At 36.1% G+C, this 21,871-nt stretch overlaps 1 protein-coding gene across 6 annotated transcripts in view; it reads left to right on the plus strand.

Annotated features, from left to right (window-relative positions):
- The window catches only part of TBC1D32 (TBC1 domain family member 32), a 188,875-nt gene that overhangs the window by 134,549 nt on the left and 32,455 nt on the right, over positions 1-21,871 (plus strand). For all 6 annotated transcript variants that reach the window (XM_067702240.1, XM_067702242.1, XM_067702241.1 and 3 more), the window contains 4 exons: positions 5,704-5,787; positions 16,090-16,159; positions 18,257-18,372; positions 19,172-19,326. In XM_067702240.1, the coding sequence (XP_067558341.1) occupies positions 5,704-5,787; positions 16,090-16,159; positions 18,257-18,372; positions 19,172-19,326 (425 nt within the window). The remainder of the gene's footprint in view (positions 1-5,703; positions 5,788-16,089; positions 16,160-18,256; positions 18,373-19,171; positions 19,327-21,871) is intronic.

Below are 21,871 nucleotides of genomic sequence, written 5' to 3' on the forward strand. Positions count from 1 at the left end.
TTTCCCTTTTCCCTCATCCTGTGTACAGCTAAGATTTCTGGATATCATCTTATGTTTTATATGTGACTCTGGAAGATGGAGAGAAGACAGACTGGCTAGGGACTTTGGGACCTAAGGAACAACTCAGAGGTGATGTTTCTTGGGTTTTCTTTTTGCCTTGTATATCCTAGGCTGAGTAATTAAGATTGCCAACAGATGCAGGAAGAAAAATGAGGGCTGGGCAGTAAAAGCCTGCTCTCTCTAACCAAAGGACCAGGAAAAGGGCAGTCTACCAAGGCAAAATTTGTAGATAGTGACCACTTTAATCGAGACAAACACCACTTTAGAAAATATTGCCAACAAGACTTGGGGTTCAGCCTGGACTTCTGTTCTCAGCTGCCAGTAATGAGGCACCCCTGCCTCTCCCTGGTAGGATGGTATCAGAGGAGACCTAGGTAGAGAGTTAGGAATTTCACCATCACCCAATGGTAATAAGGCCACCGTCTCTCCTTCCCCTCCACACATGTATTTGTTTCACACATGAAACAAATTTTAAAATACAAAGTGTCAGCAAAGAAATATATAAAGAAAACCCAAAAGGAAATTTTAGAACTGAAGAATTCCATTCCCAAAATAGAAAGCTCAATGGATGGGCTCAACAATAAAATAGAGGGGACAGAGGAAAGAATCAGTGAACTTGAAGATATTAAGAGAGGAAATAGACTGAATCCCAAAGTTCTGTGGAACCATAACAGAAGATCTAACATTTGCGTCATTGGAGTCATGGAAAGAGGTTGGAGCTACAAATGTATTTGAAAAAATGATGGCTGAAAACTTTCCAAATTTGGCAAAAGACCTAAGCCTGTGGATTCTAGAACCTCAAAGACCAAAGACCCAAAGAAGTCCACACCAAGACACAATACAGTTGACCCTTAAACAACACAAGGTTGAACTGTGTAGGTCTACTTATACACAGACTTTTTTTCAGTAGTAAATACAGTACTAGATGATCTGAGGTTGGTTGAATCTGTGAATGAGGATAAGGAGGGCTGACCATAAATTATATTGGGTTCGCCAAAAAGTTTGTTTGGTTTTTTCCATAAGATAGTTCCAGTGGCACTTAGTTGTCTTTAACTTCATTTGAAACAATTTTGTTAGACTGTATTGTGGCAGCTGTCACATCAGCATGCATTTAAAAACAAAACTTATCAAAATTGATGAATTTTTGTGTAGCCATTTTCATATTGAAGATGAAAGAAAAAAGCCACATCTTCGGCTTTATTTCACAAAAGGTAAAAACCCAACCAAAATGCAAACAAAGATTTGTACAGTGTATGGAGAAGGTGCTGTGACCGATGGAATGTGTCAAAAGTGGTTTGCGATGTTTCATGCTGGAGATTTTTTTCTGGACGATTCTCTAGGGTCTGGTAGCCCAGCTGAAGTTGATAGCGATCAAATCGAGACATTAATTGAGAACAATCAATGTTATACCACACGGGAGATAGCCGACATAGTCAAAATATCCAAATCAGGCGTTGAAAATCATTTGCACCAGCTTGGTTATGTGAATCGCTTTGATGTTTGTGTTCCACATAAGCGAAAAAAGCCTTCTTGACAGTATTTCCACGTGAGCTTCTCTACTTAAATGTAATGAAAACATTCTGTTTTTAAAACAAATTGTGATGGGCAATGAAAGGTGGACACTGTACAATAATGTGGAACGGAAGAGATCGTGGGGCAAGCAAAATGAACCACCACCAACCACACCAAAGGCTGGTCTTCATCCAAAGAAGGTGATGTTGTGTATATGGTGGGATTGGAAGGGAGTCCTCTATTATGAACTTCTTCCAGAAAACCAAACGATTCCAACAAGTACTGCTCCCAATTTAGACCAACTGAAAGCAGCGCTCAAAGAAAAGCATCTGGAATTAGTCAACGGAAAATACATAATTTTCCATCAGGGTAATGCAAGACTGCATGTTTCTTTGATGATCAGACAAAACTGTTAACAGCTTGGCTGGGAAGTTCTGCTTTATCCTCCATATTCACCAGACATTGCACCTTCAGATTTCCATTTGTTTTGGTCTTTACAAAATTCTCTTCATGGATCAATTTTCAATTCCCTGGCAGACTGTAAAAGGCACATGAAAGAGTTCTTTGCTCAAAAAGATAAAAAGTTTGGGGAAGATGGAATTATGAAGCTGCCTGAAAAATGGCAGACGGTAGGGGAACAAAATGGTGAATATGTTGCTCAATAAAGTTCTTGGCGAAAATGAAAAATGTATCTTATTTTTACTTTAAAAACCGAAGGAAACTTTTGGCCAACCCAATACATGATTTTTGACTGTGCAGGGGGTTGGCACCCCAATCCGCCCTTGTTGTTCAAAGGTCAACTGTATAGTCAAACTTCTGAAAATTTAAGACAAATCTTGAAAGCAGAGAGGGAGAAACAACACCATAGCTACAAGGGAAAATCAATGCAAATGACAGTGGACTTCTCCCCAGAAAAGATGGAGGACAGAGGAAGTGGCATGACATTATTCAAGAGCTGAAGGCAAAGAGCTGTCAACCTGAGCTCTGTGTTTTTTGAAAGTAGCCTTCAGGAATATTGAGGAAATCAATACATTCTCAGGTGAAAAATATGTCACCAGCAGACCTACCCTAAATAAAGGAATAAAGGAATTTTTCTACCTCTGTCATGTTCCTGCAACCTCCTGTTCATCTATAATTGTACAAACTTTCTTTTAAAAACAAGGAATGAATATAAACTACTTGAGAACATTGAGAAAAATAGTCTGTGCTTATAATTTGTATAAAAAGTGAACATAGTTGGATGTGGTGAGATTGTAAAGTGCTTGAAACACATTAGTAGAGTTCTGACTTCATGGAGGGTAGAGAGATGAGAATTGTAAGTTCTGAATACTGAAGTGTTCAGGAACAAACATCTGGTGGTTACATGAAGGATGCTGATTGGGAAAAAATTGCACGCATAATGTAATTGTCTTGTGATCTGGTGATGTGCCAGCAGTGATAAAAGATGAAAGAATTAAAGAGTGAATCCTGGAGAAATTTTGTATGTTTTCAAACATTGAACTTTTTGGAACCAGCTGCTGTTGTGATGGCAATGCCAAGGGAGAAAACAGTCAATATCCAAGTATCCCTGAATAAGCTGCCTTCAGTTTTTCCTCATCAGTAAAACCCGTGTCCTCTTTTATTATATACGTATTATAAACCTTGGTCTCGTAGTCTACTAATGTCATAGTCCAACCCTAGGGAATAAGTATAATTAAAAGGACATCTCCTAATTTAAAGTCCTTTTGAAATTCCAGGTCTGTCATTTAAAATAAAAATCCATTTAAAACAATATTCTGAGGTTTACTTTCTGGATAGTAATATCCTGGAGTTAATTTTCTCTTGAAGTTAAGAAATGTTTTATGTGAATTAATTTCCTTGAGTCACAGATAATGGAATTTTTAGTGAATTGACAGTCATACTGAGACAGCCACTGTAGTAATTATGCAGTTTAGCTACACTTACATTTGGTTAGTTAGAAAGATGATACCAGTAAATTGTAGCCATGGCTTCAATTACCATATATGGATTGGTTTTTAACATTGTTCCATGGCTTAGCTCATCCCTCAAAATATTTGGAAGTGCATAGTGCCGTTCATATGGGTTGCTGGGAAAAGCAAAAATATTGGAATCAGCAGAAATTCAGAACCTTCTCTAGGTAGTTCAGTGATGTCATCCTTATATAGGATGCATAGAATTACTTCATAAGCCTCCAATATATTGATCTAATAACATAATTTCATATTTCAAGATCAGTGCTTGCTGGAAAGTAGTATGCTTTGCAAAGTCTGCAGTTAGTCTGGTGACTCTTAAGTTTCAAATCATATTGTGTTTTAGCAGCTTCAAAGATGTGTATTTTGTCTTCACTAACATATGTTTAGCTGTCTGATGGCTAAACCTGATTTCAGGCATTGGATTCAAATAACTGTTCAGCAGTGTGCTGTGACTTTTCCCATTAACTCAGCCACTTTGCTTAAATCCATAATTTGTAACAAACATATGGTTGTGCTAAAATGAGAATAATTATAGTTGAGTTTTAAATGGACATTTCCACTTAAAATTTTTATATAATCTTTGTTACTAATGTATATCTCACACCTTATTAGGAATGATTGTATCTAAATTTCATCGACACACTCTTTCTGAAAAATTATAATCTCAAGAGACAGCAGTAGGTGACTTATAAACAAACATGTAGAAGTTGAAAGCTCTCACCTAAGGGCCATTATTTACATATAGGTTCATAGAAAAAAACTTTTGAAAGATTTCTCTAAGAGTGGGAGAATTTGTGCCTATGTATGTGAAGATAGAACCAATCTAAACAACTATAAGTTTAAATAATCTACAATACTGGTGTCCTTTCTGATCCTCGACTATTGCATTTTCATACTTTTAAATATTCATTTCAACTTGAAATCAGAATATGAATAGAGTTCCATGAATAAAAAATTTCATTTTTATCTTGAGATATAGCTCAAGCTATATCATGAGATGTAGCTTGTTAGACCTATAGTTGTTGGAAAGCATATGTTATTCTTCTTTGACTTTATATTTTTGACATGTTGAACACTAATTTTCCTTCATGAATTATATCTTTAAAATGCACTTGGATGTGAAAAAGGGTGCATTCAGTTAATACAGGCCATAGTCAGAATCCTGAATATAACTAGGGCACAATTTTAAAAGGTGACTAAAACTTACTTTCTGTAAGTGTAAGCATATCAGTTACCCTCCAGATATATTTCTTTCCAGCAAAAATAATTCTAGATTGCATATTAATTATAATCCACCTGGTTATATCTGTTTGGGAAGTAATATGTGCAAATACTGTGGCATTATTTATATACTATTACATTGACTATTTACATTCAACTTTTCTTTAATAAACTTAGAGGAGTTTTAGATTCACAGCAAAGTTGAGTGGAAAGTACAGAAAGTTCTCACATAAGTTCTATCCTTACATATGTACAACCCCTCCCCCCACTATCAACGTCTCACGCCAGAGGGGTACAGTTGTTACAACTGATGAACCTACACTGACATATCATTATCATCAGGAGTCCAAAGTTTACATTAGAGTTCACTCTTGATGTTTCACAGTCTATGAATTTTGACAAATGTCATAGTAATGACACGTATCCACCATTGTAGTGTCTTACAGAAGAGTTTCACTGCCGTAAAACTGTGCTCTGCCTGTTCATCCTTCCCTCTCCCCAACCCCTGACAAGCCTACTTTTGATCTGCTTGCCTTGAACAGATACTGTCTGTTGCAAAGTACATAAAACACATAATATGTCCTGCTTTGAAAGGGATGTGAGCTATGCATTGATTCTGGTCTTGGAGCTCACATGATTTTTTTTCTGCATGTGTGAATGATGATGGTAAGATATTATAGCCTAGTTTGTGATTTTTTTCTGAATTGAAATCATTTAGCAAATTCTGAAGTAATCCTTAGAGGATCTAAAGATAACAGACGATTCTTTTCCAGTTTTACATTGAATAGGTTCTCAGTGAAGCTATTAAAATTTAGTTTACATTGGAAACATTGTTATGAATATTAAAATAATGTTTTGAATTGGCCCCCCTTAAGAGCATAACTGTGAAGAAGCTCTGATGACTTTAACATCCTAATTATTCTCTTGTTTATTACAGCTTTAGTAGAATTACTTGAAAAATTTGTCCTTCATCTCTCTGAAAGCCCATCTGAATGCTACTTCCCCTCAGTGGAATATACAGGTACAGTTTAAACATTTTTGTATTTTGGAAAGTGCTCAGTGTGCAAATAGATAATGTTTCATAGAGGAGTGTAATTAGACACAAATATGCACAAGGTTTTTTCACCCTAAAAAATCTCTCCCTTTGTGCCATATACATTCCGGATATCTTTCAGTTTTTCTGTGCAAATGTCTGGGTTTCCTTGTAACTTTCTAGCTTCGTTTTTGAGCTCTTTTTTTTTTTTCTGTCTACCCATTAAAAATTGTTTTTCCTTAAGGCAGTATCTTCCAATGTCTTTCACTCTTCTGTTTTTATCCACTAGGAGATGATTTCCTAGTGATCTCATCTGCTTGTACTGTTCTACCCACCTTATATATTGATGACTTCTAAATATACCTCTTCTATGCAAAGATCTATAAGCTTCATTCTCATATTTCCAGATGCTTAATTGGTAAACATCACCTGGATGTGCTAAAGAACCCTCAAGCTCAAAATGTCCACCTTCTCATACGTCACTGAGATACATCCTCCTCCTACACTGTCTATTTTTGTGGGCAGTGCAATCATCTGTCCATCTAAGCCAGGTTCCCCCCCAGTCACCAAACTGTATTCTGTGTTCTTAATATAGCTCAAATTTATCTACTTATATCTATCTCTACTCTTCTTTATGTTAGTTTAGGCCACCATTACTTTTTGCCTAGGTTATTACAACATTCTCTTTACCTGATGTCTCTAATTGGAGTCTCATCTTTTCAGAGGTATTCTTTATGCTGCTGTCAGAGTGACCTGTGAAGTGTAAATCTGACCCGCTCTTTCCTCTACCTCTTAGAAGCGTACCATTGACCACTGCATACAGTTTAATCTTCTTATCATAGTACCCAAGGCCTTATGTTGCTCTTCTCCTTTCTTCTCTAGCATCATCCCTTTCTCTCCACGCCTCATATTTGTTTTTCAGGGGCACTAAACTATTAGCAGCATTGCCAACCTCACCCTCTCTTCTCCAAATACACATTCATTTATTCAACAAATGGATATTTTCCTCTGCTGTATAATAGAACTGCTGTAAGCACTTGGACACATCAGTGGACAAAAGAGAAAAAAAGTCTTGCCTTTACAGAGTTTACCTTCTGATTGGAAGACAAACAATAAATAAGTAAAAAGATTCAGTATGTCAAGTGGTATGGTGGTAAGTGAGAAATGCAGAGCAGGGAAGGGGTCTAGGAAGTGCTAGTTGGGGGTGGCGGTTCCAGTGTTAAATAGTGTTCAGACCAGCAGAAATTGGGAGCAAGATACATGGTTGTTTCCAGAGGGAGAGACTTCCAACAAGTGACTAGGAAGGAGATTAGTACAGCTCAGAAGGAGTATGGGGGAAGGATTGTTGGTGTTGAAGTTAGAGAGGAGAGGATGATATAGGTTTTTTGTTTTTTCTTTTTTTTTTTCTTTAGGCCACACTGCGTGGCTTGTGGGATCTTAGCTCCCCAACCAGGGATTGAACCTGTGCCCTCGGCAATGAAAGCACGGAGTCTTAACTACTGGACTGCTGGGGAACTCCCTGATCTAGGGTTTTTAAAGTCATTGCAAGGTCTTGAACACAGGAGTGACATGCTCTGATTTACATTTTTAAAAGATCACTATTGCTGCTGTATCAGGAAAAGACTGAAGAACAAAGGGCTAAAGCAGGGAGATGAGTTAGGAGGCTATTGAAAAGATGAAATGGCAGTGGCTTGGATGAGGATGTCAGTGGAGTTAGAAGTACTTGGATTCTAGGTATATTTTGAAAATAGGACCAACAGAATTGAGTAACAGACTGAATATGGGGTGGGAGAGAAAGGAGTCAAAAGACCCAAGTTATTGATCTGAGCCACTGGAAGGATGGGATTACCAAACACTGAGATAGCGAAGAATGGGTAAAGAATAGGTTTCAGAGAGGAGATTAGGAGCTTGCTTTTATGTTATGTTTCCAATACTTATTACACATTTAAGTAGACATGCTCTGTACATGTTGGCTGTTTGAATCTGGAACTTAGGGAGAAGGTAGGGCTGAAAATACAAATTACTAAATCATCAGCTTAGTATATAAAGCCAATACACATCTCTTTGTCATGTTTTTCTCATATTCTGACTTAATGTCTAATTCCTTACGTGACAGCACACTCCTGTAAGGTAGTTTCCTTGTCTTACCTGTCGTATCCTCTGCACCTAGAGTAACAGTGCCAATAAATGTTTGACAAATAAAGGAAAAAATGGGGCTTCCCTGGTGGCGCAGTGGTTGAGAGTCTGCCTGCCGATGTAGGGGACACGGGTTCATGCCCCGGTCCGGGAAGATCCCACATGCCGCGGAGCGGCTGGGCCCGTGAGCCATGGCCGCTGAGCCTGCGCGTCCGGAGCCTGTGCTCCACAACAGGAAAGGCCACAACAGTGAGAGGCCTGCATACCGCAAAATAAATAAATAAATAAAAAATAAAGGAAAAAATGGATAGAAGAATGAAGGATAAAAGCTTTGTATACTGTGTCAACCAGTTGGTTTACTCTATTGTCTGTTAAAATTAAAACATTTAAGATTTCTGAGCATTGATTCATCTTGTGCCTTAGGACAATGAATTTAGTAACTGTGTAAAGGGTGAAGAACTAAAATTTCCCAAAGGTGAATATCCAGTGCCTGGGGCTCAGTAAATGAAGACACAGTGAAGAAAAAGCAGAGAGGTAGCATAGGCTCATGATAATAGATCATCATGGGATATTGCCCCTCTTCCTCATAAGGGTAACATGACTTTTCTGTTTGCTAAAGAAACCATCCTTCAAATATGTGTTATTTATTCAAGTTAGACACAATGTGTCAAATCTCCATAAAAAGAAAAAAATTTTAAAGATACATTTTCAGTCTGGCTCAGACTAATTTTTTTAGCTCTGTTATTCATCACTGCCCCAATACATCCTGTGCATTCATATCACTGAACCTTTGTTCCTACTGTTCCCTCTGGATAAACCTTTTCCTCCCCATGACACCCATATGATAATGTCCAACTGCACTGTGAAGTTGCAGCTAGAATGTCACCTACCTTCTTATTCCCAGTCAGAAGTCCCTCCTCTGTGCTCCTGTTGCATTCACATTAAACTACCATTTTGATATTTATTATATTGTATATGGCTAATTTAAATTATTTCATTAGGTCTCAAATGCCTCTGTATCTTTAATATGGCATTTGAGATATTTTTATTGGGTTACATGTACATACTGTCACATAGCGTCCATATTCACACAGTACATTCGTATAACAATCCTAAAGCTATTGGGATTTACAAAAATACATAGGAACATGTACCTAATTAAATCACAGTGACATCTAATGCAGATTTGGGAAAGGGATAAAAGTGATCCTAAGAAAATGAAAGCAAAGAAATGAGAGGAAAATACAAGGCAGAATTAAACAGAGATTAAGGTAGGCGAAGGGCATTGGTAACTATTGACCACTGCTTGTGAATTAAATAGAGTGCTGGGGCACCTGATGTGCATCATGTCATTCAACCCTGTAACTACAGTTGCCCCTTGAACAACATGGATTTGAACTGTGCAGGTCCCCTTACAGGCAGATTGTTTTCAATAAATACATACTACAGTACTACCAATCCATGGTTTGTTGAATCCTTGGATGCCGAACTGAGGATAGAGAGGGCCAGCTGTAAAGTTATACTCGGATTTTTGCCTGCATGGGGTTGGCGCCCTAACCCTTGTGTTGTTCAAGGGTCAGCTGTACTCTCTGAAGTAGGCCTACTCATCACATTTAAAATCAGGAAACTGAGGCTCAGAGGGAAGAAAAGAGAAATTGTCAAGAGAATTTTGAGGAAAAGCATCTGTGAAGAAAGTTACAACTTTATGAACAAACCTTAAAAAGAGTGTGAAAAACATACAGGGATTAATGATCAAGTCTGTGAGTAAGAAAGGAAACAAGTAAGAAGTGGTGATCATGGAGATTTGCATGGCCAAAGTGGGTATCGGGCTTCCCTGGTGGCGCAGTGGTTGAGAGTCCGCCTGCCAATGCAGGGGACATGGGTTCGTGCCCCTGTCTGGGAAGATCCCACAGGCCGCGGAGCGGCTGGGCCCGTGAGCCATGGCCGCTGAGCCTGCGCGTCCGGAGCCTGTGCTCCGCAATGGGAGAGGCCACAACAGTGAGAGGCCCGCGTACCGCAAAAAAAAAAAAAAGTGGGTATCTCTCGTCTTCAGTATGATGGTCTTCAAATTCTGCAGCTCTCTTTGGCACATTGTTCTATTGGGTCGTATTTTCTATAGATAATTTAAAATTAACGTTATGTTGTATATGTTATCTAAATACTCAACAAGGCTGATTGCCCAGTGTGCATGCATTTACTACCCTCTGTTATATTTCTAAATTATGCTGAGGGAGATCTCAGATGTTGGCTTCATTGAATGTATTAACTAGACAGATAAACCCTGAATGTGAATTTAAATCCTTTAAAGGCTCCAGCGGAACAGCTATCCACTGGCGTTGTAGAGCACAGATGAAAATAAAGTGGCTTCCTGTTGATTGATTGTTACCCTTTATCATTTACTTTTTGGCTGGTGGAACAGTGGTTTGCTATTATAAAATTTCACTCTATTTACTTTAAATAACCAAAAACCATGTTTTGATATAAAAGATGTTTCAAAGCAGACACTGGATAGATATATTCAATGTTTTTTCTTGTTTCTTGAAATGAGAAATTGATTGGCTTCTTAAACATGACAGCTTGCTAAACCCTAAGGTAGCTGAAATTAGAATAACACAGTCATCCATCTGTTGTTAGCTCCCTCAGGATTTCAATCCATTATAAAATTTGCAAATTCTGGAAAAATCAAATTAGTTTGGCTGTTTATCACCTTAAAGAAAGAGGACAAACAGATAAAGTTCTGCACACTTGCAGTTTGTAACTCCATACAAGTATCTTTCCAAATCCTAACAGACACTAACCATTTGTCAGCTCATTTCCCTGGGATGAGTTGGAGGTTTTTTTCTTCTGCAGTTGCTTCTTTGAAATGATAAATTAAGTAGTCCTTTCAGGGTGGTAAATATTTTAATTTTATCCTTTTTCTCTTTATGTTATTAATCAAAAGGTTGGAAAAAATATCAGAATATCATTGTTTCACCTTTTGATTAATATATACAGTTAAATATCCATTATACTTCCTTTGGGTATTCAGCAAATATGCTCTTTTCTGTTTTGCATTTATGGAGCGTGTTTGTGAGTATGGTCAATAATTGGCAAGGAGGTATATAATATGAATGACCCTGTCCTCAAGGAGGGGAAATAGGACATATACCTAAAATGATGAATTAAATAATTTGCAGCGTATGGTAAAATAGAAAATAAAGAAATGGAAAACTGACATTTTTCAGCTGGCTACTTTGTTTCAGGCAATGTGCTAGAGCCTTTAAGTATGCTATTTGAATTGAGGTTTTGTCAAATGAGGGGTTGTGTGGTATGTGCCACAGGTGTTCAGTGGAAAGAGTGACTAGTGTTGACTAATGCCATTATGGAAGATTAGGGGAGGAAGCAATGATAGAGCAAGAGGAGTGGCACTAGTGAAGCCTCCTGGGCCATTACAGCTGAAAGAAATAGGAGAGGCGAAGAGTCTTGCAGGCAAGGGCAATTGTATAATCAAAGACGTGGAAAAGAGTAATGCTTTTCTCCAAATAGTGCTGACTATATCACATAGGATGCTGAGACTTAGGCTAGTTTACTGGTCGTAAGGAATTAAATTTTATGGCAGTAAAAATTGAATAAAATGGATAGATAACAACCACATGTTAAAAAAGAAGCAACAGAACCTTCAGGCTTACTTTGGAGAAGGAGGAAGGTAGGAAGAAATGGACTGACTGGTTGGTTTCTTTGGGTGGTGAGAGTTCTCTGGCTTTACTACTGATATAGCAGGGCTTCAGGAGAGTCAGTCAACAGCCAAGCTGTAACTGCTTCTCTAATACTGGATTTGTCCGGAGATATGGTTTACTATTCTGAAAAATTATTTAGTTTCGCACTATTAGCCAAGTGCCAGGCAGAATAGATTTAATTTCTTCTACCACTGCTCTGTGTGCTAGCTTTCCAAGTTAAAAGTAGAACAGAATGTGTTACCAAAGTGAGTGATTTCAGTCAATATTCAGTTAATTTTTTCAACTCATTTTGTTTTGAGACTATTATATTTATAATTAAAATGATTGGTTATTGCAAATAATTAATGCTGAGATTGAATTAGGCATTGTTGAGTAGGGTAAGTCTGATGCTATAGGTGTCATTGGTTGGCCTTTATTCAGTAACTTATTGTGCTTCACAGTGACTCTGGGGTATCCTTTTGTTTCTTGATTTCAATATACAGAAAATTGTTTGTTTGTTTATTTATTTATGGCTGCATTGGGTCTTCGTTGCTCCATGCTGACTTTCTCTAGTTGTGGCGAGCGGGGGCTATTCTACTTGGCAGTGCACTGGCTTATTGTGGTGGCTTCTTGTTGCAGAGCACAGGCTCTAGGCGCGCAGGCTTCAGTAGTTGTGGCCCGCAGGCTCTAGAGCACAGGCTCAGTAGTTGTGGTGCACAGGCTTAGTTGCTCCTCGGCATGTGGGATCTTCCCAGACCACGGCTCAAACACATGTCCTCTGCACTGGCAGGTGGGTTCTTAACCACTGCGCCAGCAGGAAAGCCCCAGAAAAAATTTTTAAGTTCATATCTATTTCCATCTCCACCTTGCTTCTAGTTTGATACGTAAAGCACAATTTTTGTTGTTCATTGGATGTTTGTTCATTTATTCGTTCATCTACTCATTCATTCACTCAGTGTTTGTTAAGCACTTATTACATATCCCACACACTATTGTGCACATTTCAGTAAATCACTGGTTACCAGTGATGCATCAGAGTCCCCTGAAAACATCCATTTTTATCATTAAATTTTACTTAATCATTTTGCTCCATCAATTTTATTTCTGAAGATTTTAATTTCTGCTTCATAAGTTGTTTTTAGTCCAGATTAAATGTAACAAAGATTATTTCACTGAACTTTTGTAGCCCAAGATCCATTTCTACTTGTCAGGTTGTCATATTGTATGTCAAATACAGATTAAAATATGAAGCCTCTTTTTTAATATATACCTGTGAACCATTTTCTGACTTCATTACTGCTTCAAGAAACTTTTCATTTCTTCTTTTTCTAACGGAATTTTATTCACTCTCAAGTCACCTACATCTGTATCAGATTAGTGATTTTTTGAGTGGATATTTGATATTTGTTTTGGTCTGCTTAATACCTCATATATTCTCCTTTAAAAGTCTTTTTGGAGATTTAACTGATACCTTCTTTAAAGTGAAATGTGTGGAGCAAGGTATCACTGTCCAATTATAACTGTCTCTAAAGTTCAGTTTTATTCCTTTAAGTGTGGATCTCAACTTCAATGCACAAGAAGTAAGCTGTTAGAGGTCTTCTAAAAAGACAAATGACTGAACAGTCACCTTCCGCAATCTTGTTCAGTAGTCTGGAGTATTTATTTTCACTTTTAAAATGCTCCTCCGAGGATTTTGATATACAGCCACAACTGGAAAACATTACCTGTTGAAATGTGCAGAGTTAAGTTTTTACTCTGAAGGTACAGAATCATAAGCTTTTAGAGGGAATGGACTTGGGAAATTATTCCTACAACATCAGGAAACTTATCTGTCATCTCAGGCCGACAGCTAGGCCACTCTGGAAAGACGCTATTCTTCCATGGTGAAGAACTAAGAACTTGAACCTTATGTAAATATTCAGTGTCATAGTCTTTTTGGGCAAATTCTCTCATCTTGATTCTTGACTTTATTCCATTCTTTACTGTAATGGTAGAAGGTACTCTGATCTATAGAATCCATGACATTGGGAATGCCCATTCTTAGCACTCTTAGTTCACTGCATACTTCTCCTCTATTGTGAAGATATCTATATGTATTCTACTTTCCAAAAGGGAAACATAAGTATTATTTTAAGCATACAAATCTACATATTAACAAAGATATTTCTTATGCTTAATAATCTAATTTTATGTGTACTACATTCTAAGTGTTATCATCTAATCTAACTTAACATTGTCTGGTAGTAGCTTATAAAATCACTTTCGTCATTATATCACATTATGATAGTTGATAAGTAGGTCTGTTCCATGGCTTTAGCAATATATAAAGTCAATGTTTATTTTATTGAAACTATTGAAATTTTGCAAAATCAGCCAATGTCACTGACACTACTGCACTAAAGTTTTACATTATTTCAACTTAGGAAACTAAGAACTTGAAATTATGGTGAGCATATGAATGATGATTAATAGTTTTTAAATATTGGTCATTATTTTGTGAGTGAGAATAATTTGTGGTATATGTTTTAGTACCAAGTGATAGAAACCCAAATCAGACTTTTTTCTTTTTTTGTCTAAGCAGAAAAAGAGGCAGAATCATTGGCTCATAGTATTCAGTAATAGTGTAAAGCTGTCCTTAGCAATTTGTCTCCTTTCTATGTCTCTCCCTTTCCTTGTATTGAATATATTGGATTCATTTTTCTCTACTGGAGACACAGAGTACTCATAGCCCTGTAGTTAAAGGCGAGGGCATTGTGGGGGAATACCATCTTCACGCTAGTTTGAAAAATCTGGAGAAGACATTGCTCAGCCTGTTGCTAGGAGAAGGACAAAATTGGTATCCTTCTTCCTTAGGGACAGAAGGTACATCTGTTAGCAGAGTAAGAGTTATGAATAGCAAGGAATTCTAAGCTATATGAACTGTAGCTTAATTATTATCATTATAGGTGAAATTCAGCAATATTGCTGAGATCGTATTCTGATCTAGATAAGTAAAACTCAGATGTAGCTTATCAAGAAATTAACTGACACCTATCTTTTAAATTTTTTATTTATTTTTCTTTAAGAAATCACCCCTCTAGGCTAGATAGGTGACCAACCAGCCTGGTTTGCCTGGGACTGTGAGGGGTTCTTGGGGCATGAGACTAAGTGCTAAAACCATGCAAGTCCTAGGCAAACTAGAAGTAGGTTACCTTTACCAAGAGTGCTGAAAGATGAATTATTGTTGCTTTAAAGAGTAGATGTTTGATAACTGTGATGTTTACTTTGTTCTTCCCTATCTCTGCAGATCTCAAGGCTACCCATATTTTAAGGTTCAGTTTCAATGCCACTTCTTCCCAATCTCTGCCTCCTGTGAATTCATGTAATTCTTTATCTGTACCACTCTTGTTCCACTTTGTGCTTTAAAACATCTTTGTCAGAGTTATCTATATACACATTTTATCTCTGACACTACAGGCAAAGTTCTTTTAGGGCATGATGTATGATTTATCTTTTATCCCTCATAGATTCTAGCGTGGTGCTCCACACTTTATAAGAAGGGATTTATTAAAAGTAATGAATAAATTCATGAGTTAAGTAGGTATATTGTTAATAATATGAGATGTACCAGTGTGTAATGGGAAAAAAAAACTGCTGATACAGAATTCAGAAAACCTAGCTTTTGCCCCTCCCTATCACTAGATAACTCTGTGATTTTGGACAATTTCCTTATTTGTGTGTGTGTGTATCTGCACACACACACACTGTGCACACACTATAATTTCTTCAGGCAAAAATGGAAAGTTTCAGCTAGATCCGCCTTGTTATCTAGTGATGCTTTTGAGTGTTCATGCTTAATTTGGTCATCCAGTGTTGTCAAAGACTAATCCAAACTTTCAGCCTCTCCTGTAGTCCTCTGTACTGTGCAACCCCTTCACTTTTGGTAGATGATCACACTTCATACCTCACAGAGAAAATCTGCCTGCGGGAAGAAACTTGTTCAGTCCACCCTCGTACATTGCTGTACGTTATATGTAGAATAATATCAATTATTCCTTCCTGACACTCACGTGTAAATCTTTAAGAAGTAAACAGACATACTTATCTATATTTGTAATTCAAAATCTTATATATGCATTGCTTGATGAGAGTACAGTATTCTAGACCATTTTTGTGTTAACAGCTTTTGTGTCCTGAAAACCAAGTAAAAGTAGATTGCTTTAAAACTATGATTATTTGTTTTGTACTTAATATACTTCTAAATGCTTTTTTTAAGAGAAAAGGTATTTTGTAAAAAGTTTCCTGTTAATTCCTTTGAAAAATGTAACTGACAGCTCTTAAAAGAACAGGATTCATCAGTGTGTTTTCAAAATTTACATTAAAATATGTAAAAATATTGCTTTCATCAATTTTCAATTAAAATGTGATTATTATGCAGAGTTTTATACATTTTTATAACCCAGTGTTCTGTTGTTTATAGCTACTGATGCAAGTGTGAAGAATGAAAATCTTTCATCTGTGCAACAGCTTGGCGTTAAAATGACTGTCAGGTATATTATAGGGAAATATCTCCCTGTGCATTTCTAGAATTTGTTTTGTCTAGCTGATGTGTGCTTAATAGTATTTAATTTAACAATCAACTATTTTGTATGCTTTAAATGCAGAGTTTGTCATTCAGAAAATAATAACTTTGTTTTTAGGATATTGGCATATGATTGAATTACCCTTGCAGGTAAATCAGTTACAGTTCATTACTACTTCATAGGCTAACTACAACGTATTTAAGTCTCTATGACTGTCAGGTTTTTTCCAAAAAACAACATTTTAAAAATCAGCACATTGGTAGCACAATCATACCATTTTCTAAAATATGTTTAGTTTTTACTGTCAGGATATAGTTATGAGTACAAAAGTACCTTAATGTAGATGCAGAAGTTAAAATGAGTAAACCAATTATAGTAGTTTGAATTTTTTGTACTGAAATTATAATTTTCAAAAGAAATGGACAAGCAGAACAGACTGGGAGTTAAGGTCTGAGTCCTTGAACTCCTCTTTTTCTTGATTATTACATGGGAATCTTGATAGTCCCATTCTGTCTACTTCATTGGGTCATCTTCAGAATCAAGTGTAAAAAAGATGCATGTGAAAGCTTTTAAAAAAGACTGTTTGGGGCTTCCCTGGTGGCGCAGTGGTTAAGAATCCGCCTGCCAATTCAGGGGACACGAGTTTGAGCCCTGGTCCGGGAAGATCCCACATGCCGCAGAGCAGCTAAGCCCGTGCACCACAACTACTGAGCCTGTGCTCTAGAGCCCGCGAGCCACAACTACTGAAGCCCATGCACCTAGAGCCCATGCTCCACAACAAGAGAAGCCACCGCCATGAGAAGCCCACGCACCGCAAGGAAGAGTGCTCCCACTCACCACAACTACAGAAAGCCCGTGTGCAGCAACGAAGACCCAACACAGCAAAAAATATATATATAATAATAAAAATAAAAATGAAAAAGACTCTGTAAATCCATAGCATTATAACAAAAACTATGATAGTAATTCTAGCTCACCCACCTATATCACATAGGGTATATAACCCATTGATTATGTTTTGTGACCCTGTACCCGCCTTTTATATTGTAATGACCTATTTCCATTCTGAAATGGAAACCATAGATAATATGAGCAGTCTAGTCACATATATTTTTTTAATTCAACATAATGTCTTACTGTTAAGAGATAACCGAAGTGATTTATAATGAAACGTTTGTATACTACTGCGGTGCCAGTAGTGAGACAATAGCTGGCACCCATTTAGAATCATTGTAGCTGTGGCAGCTATGAATAGACTGATTTTATTTTGGTGCGTCATATATTACAAGAGGGTTGCCACTGGCAAAGTGACTTTGCAAAATGGTGAACAAGTCTTAGTAAGGCTTCAAGCAAAGCAAAAGAACTATCTTTCCCTAACTTACACATGGTTTCATTCAGTGTATAATAAAATATATGACTAATATTTTATGATTTTATATGAAACAGAATTAGTTTCAGATAATTATAAATAGATTTTTCATCTATGCAAATGACAAGCAGGGCATTTACAAGTTGTTACTGTGCAGGACTGACTGTCCCATGTCTAACCTCCTGGCCCTTACTCAGCAACTATCTGTAGTCCCCCAGTCACTATGACAATCAAAAGCACTCCCGTAAATTTCCAAACTAGCCCCTGGGGGAGGTGCCACCCTCATATAGGACCATTGGGCTATATGAACTCTAAAATTGCTTCTAAACTTAACATTATGTCAATCTAGCCTATGAACATTCCATGTTTTAGATTAAGTTCAGGAAAAAATGCTTATATTCTACTACTCATCTATAGTATCCATGTTTTGTTCTTTCACTACCATTTCATTTTCCTTTAAAGTTGTTGTATTTACCAGATGAATACTGCTAATTCCAATAGATCATAAGTATCAGGTACATATATTGAGTGTTATTCTTTCATAAGTGCTTTGTATAACTAGTTACGCTAAAAGTAGAAATTTGAAAACTTAAAACCATGAGATCTCAAGAGAACTACACTTTGATGAATGTTAAAAAATGAATTTACAATGCAGGGCCTGACATTTTTTCATTATGTTTTCTGGTCTTTTACAGGTATGGCAAGTTCCTCAATCTGTTAAGAGATGATGCAGAAAATGATCTTACCTTGGTTTTAAAGCATTGTGAGAGATTCCTGAAACAGCAGCAAGCTTCTGTAAAATCTTCTCTTCGTATCCTTTTCAAATAACTGACAGTACTTGAGCTCTCTTCATATGTTTTTCAGAATCCTTTGATGGGGTACTTTAATACATTAATAGGAAAAGAATACTTTAATCTATATTAGTGATTTGTTACGATACACCTTTATGGTATTTAATTTTATATTTTAAATATGTACTTTATTAGACTGAGTAGTAATTATTAAATTTTATTAGTTGAATCTTAAATAAATAAGTAAAGTTATTAGAATGTATTTTCAGTTATATATAAGGAAGTTTTAGGTTTAGTAAATCAATAATACTCTAGATTTAGTAAATCTATAATAAGAATAAAACATGCATTTATTTTATTTGAATTGGTTATCTTTCAGAAATAGGGTTTGACTTTAAGAAAAAAGTGTATACAGATCTTTTGCATTACTGAATTCTCAACATATGTGGATTTTTTTTTATACTTGATTATGCTAATAATTTGGCAGATAACCTAAACTAGAGAAAGGATGGTACTATTGTGTTAGTGACTTGAACAGTGTGTTTCCACGGAACAGATAGTTTTTCCTCCAGTTGCTGGTGCTGTTGGCCTCCACTGGGCATGTCAGCACACATGTTAACATTAAAATAGTCACTGTGCAAGTGATTTATTAATAAAGTTTGATTTTATATCAATAGCTTATAAATTGGTTGAAGACAAAAGAACTAACTGTCCTTAATATCTCTTTCCTGAGATTCTAGAAATGAATATTTATGGAGTTCTTATATCTCACCATGTTAAGATAAACTATTATAAAAGTTCCTTAACTGTGCTTTTCAGTCTGCTTGCAGGGGAGTTACACTGGCCATGACTGGTTTGTATCTTCTTTGTTCATAATAATGTTGGGGGACAAAGACAAAACATTCCGATTTCTTCAGCAGTTCTCCAGGCTTCTGACTTCTGCTTTCCTTTGGTTGCCAAGACTACATATTTCTGTAAGACTTTTTAGTCTATTTTTAAAGGAGTATTTTAAATTTTAAGGAAAATCCTATTTAAATTCATTGGGATCTTATTATTTTATTTGTAGAGTGCGCTATGTACTCGTTTTCTATCTGAATGCAATTTTGAGCGATTCCTTTTGAAGATATAGATTTGGCATTTTCTCGAATACTTGCTGTCTTACCTAATGGTAACTGAATGAAAGATTAGTGATAATAGGTGCATTATTAAATTTTAAACTTGTCATTTAGTAAATTATAAAGTTCCATATATAAAAAGAAAACTATTGAATGGATATTTTTATTCTTGTTCTGTTAGAAAGAATCTCTGGTTAAATTATAGTATGAGAAAATAATAAGTTGGAATTGTATCCATATTGTATAGAGGAAAATCACACTAACTTTGGAAATCTATGATGAGTTTTGATTAAGGTAGTATAGTGTATTTTTAAAGATTTTACTAGTTCCATGAGATCCAAGTTTAAAGGTAAGTGCATCCCTCTATTAAAGTTTCTGTATTTTGTTTTACTTATGTACTTATTGCATTTAAGACCTCCAACTTGGGGAAACTGTCCATTAAAATAAGCCATGCTAATGCTTCCCAAACCTTTTTCATGACATGTTATCCTTGGACAACAGAATTACACGGTACCCAAGGATAAGTTGTTAAGGGGGCTAGAGAGTATCAATGTCAAGTTAAATGAAAGCATTTATGACATGCTTTTGCAATATGTATTTGTGATAAAGAAAAGAAAGCACCAAGGAGTACATTAAATATTGAAATTTTATGATTTTATGCTTGAAATAGCTGTATGTAATTCCTGAATAATACTTCACCATAATGAGAAATTTGCTCACGTGAATAGCAGGAAGCAAAAGGCAAAAAGCTATGTACTAGCTTTTCTCCAATCAATGGAACTGTTTTCCTTCTGTTAACCAGAGTTTGAACAATTCTTTAAATTGTACGTGAAGATTTAAAATATCTTAAAGGTCTTTCACTCTTTCATTTACAAATGTAATGTTGAACATTCTTTTGATAATAAGTATGAATTTTAAGTCTATCACACATTTTCATGTCAAGTATTTTAAAATGATACCTACATGCCACTAGTCTTAAGTATTCTACTTTAGTGTTCAGAGTGTGACACAGTCAGACATCACCAATGAACTGTTTTTAACCATAATTTTGTAAAGTTGCATTTCTGCCTTGACGCTATAAACCTAGTTTTCTCACACATTATTTTATTTTTAACACAACAAGAGTGATGTGCTCCACTAGCATTTCTTCCTATAAAACTGAAATCAGGCAGGACTCTAGCAGCTTTGAGTTTATCAGATTTGCCATTTTGATAGCATCAATTTAATATGGAATATAGATCCGTGAATGGAATGGAGTGACTTATTCCTCAGGGGTTTTAGAATGAGCTCTCGATGTAAAACCTTGACACCTTTCTGTTGGTGCATCTGTATCATCAGTGAAGACTCATGCAGTGCCTTCTGTAGTATCATTTCTTTTCCTTTTCAAGTACAAATATACCAAGTTGAATATTTTTTATTTTATTACCAGTAGTTTGTTTTACTGTTTCTTTGTAAAACAAATAACATTCTGCTAAACATTCCTCTTCAAGGATTCTATCTAGAACTGTTAGCTAAGTGCAGTTACTAATGTCCATATAGTCAGTACTCCATAGTTTAAATGTTTTTGATTTAGTAATCTTTTGGATTGGTGTTTTTGCTGTGCCACTTTCCTTGTTACTGCGTGCAGTAATAGACTTTAATATATTACTTAAAAAGTGGTCCTTTTCTATTATGCTTGTTCCATTGGCCTCAGACATTACACTGACACTTTCTATGCAGGTTGACAACTTAAGCAAATCTGCAGTTGCCACAAGACATGTTAAAGACACTTTAGCTTTAGCCATTAATAGCACAGACTTGTCCACCATCTTTAGCACAATACACATTTTTGTAATCCACCTCAAAAAAGCTTCAACCTGTTCCCCCAGTCCCCCATTCCCCTACCTCATTACCCTGTTCTATTTTTTTCCTTTTGTTCCATAGCCTACATCAATTCCCACTATGCTTCTTAATTTATGTATTTGTTTATTATTTATACACTTAAACATAAGCTCTCTGAGGGCAGGGTTTTGTTTGCTGACATGTCCCAAACTATGTCCCATCATAATTATTTAGTAAATGTGCTGAATATATGAATTAATATTTAAATAGAAATTTGTAAAGGACAGTAGGCTTTTTTATTACTTTAGGAAGTGTATTTAAGAGAGCTCCTCTACATTTGTAAAAGTGTTGTAAGCAAATTGCACCAAAAAGATTTAAAAATTTGGCCTAGGATAAACAGTATAGGACATAATGAAATATTAATTTGAAGTTCTCAAAATTTTATAAACTTTTACTATTATTGTGAGATAAAAATAATTTGAAAAATGTGTCCTTAAGCTGTTTAGACCAGAAGAACTCTTTAATGTATTGATTTAATTAAATTATCTTCCAATTTTATTTGTCCTTAAGAAAATCCTTCCTG

This window comes from Pseudorca crassidens, chromosome 13 (genome assembly GCF_039906515.1).
Source record: "Pseudorca crassidens isolate mPseCra1 chromosome 13, mPseCra1.hap1, whole genome shotgun sequence".
Lineage (NCBI taxonomy): Eukaryota > Metazoa > Chordata > Mammalia > Artiodactyla > Delphinidae > Pseudorca > Pseudorca crassidens.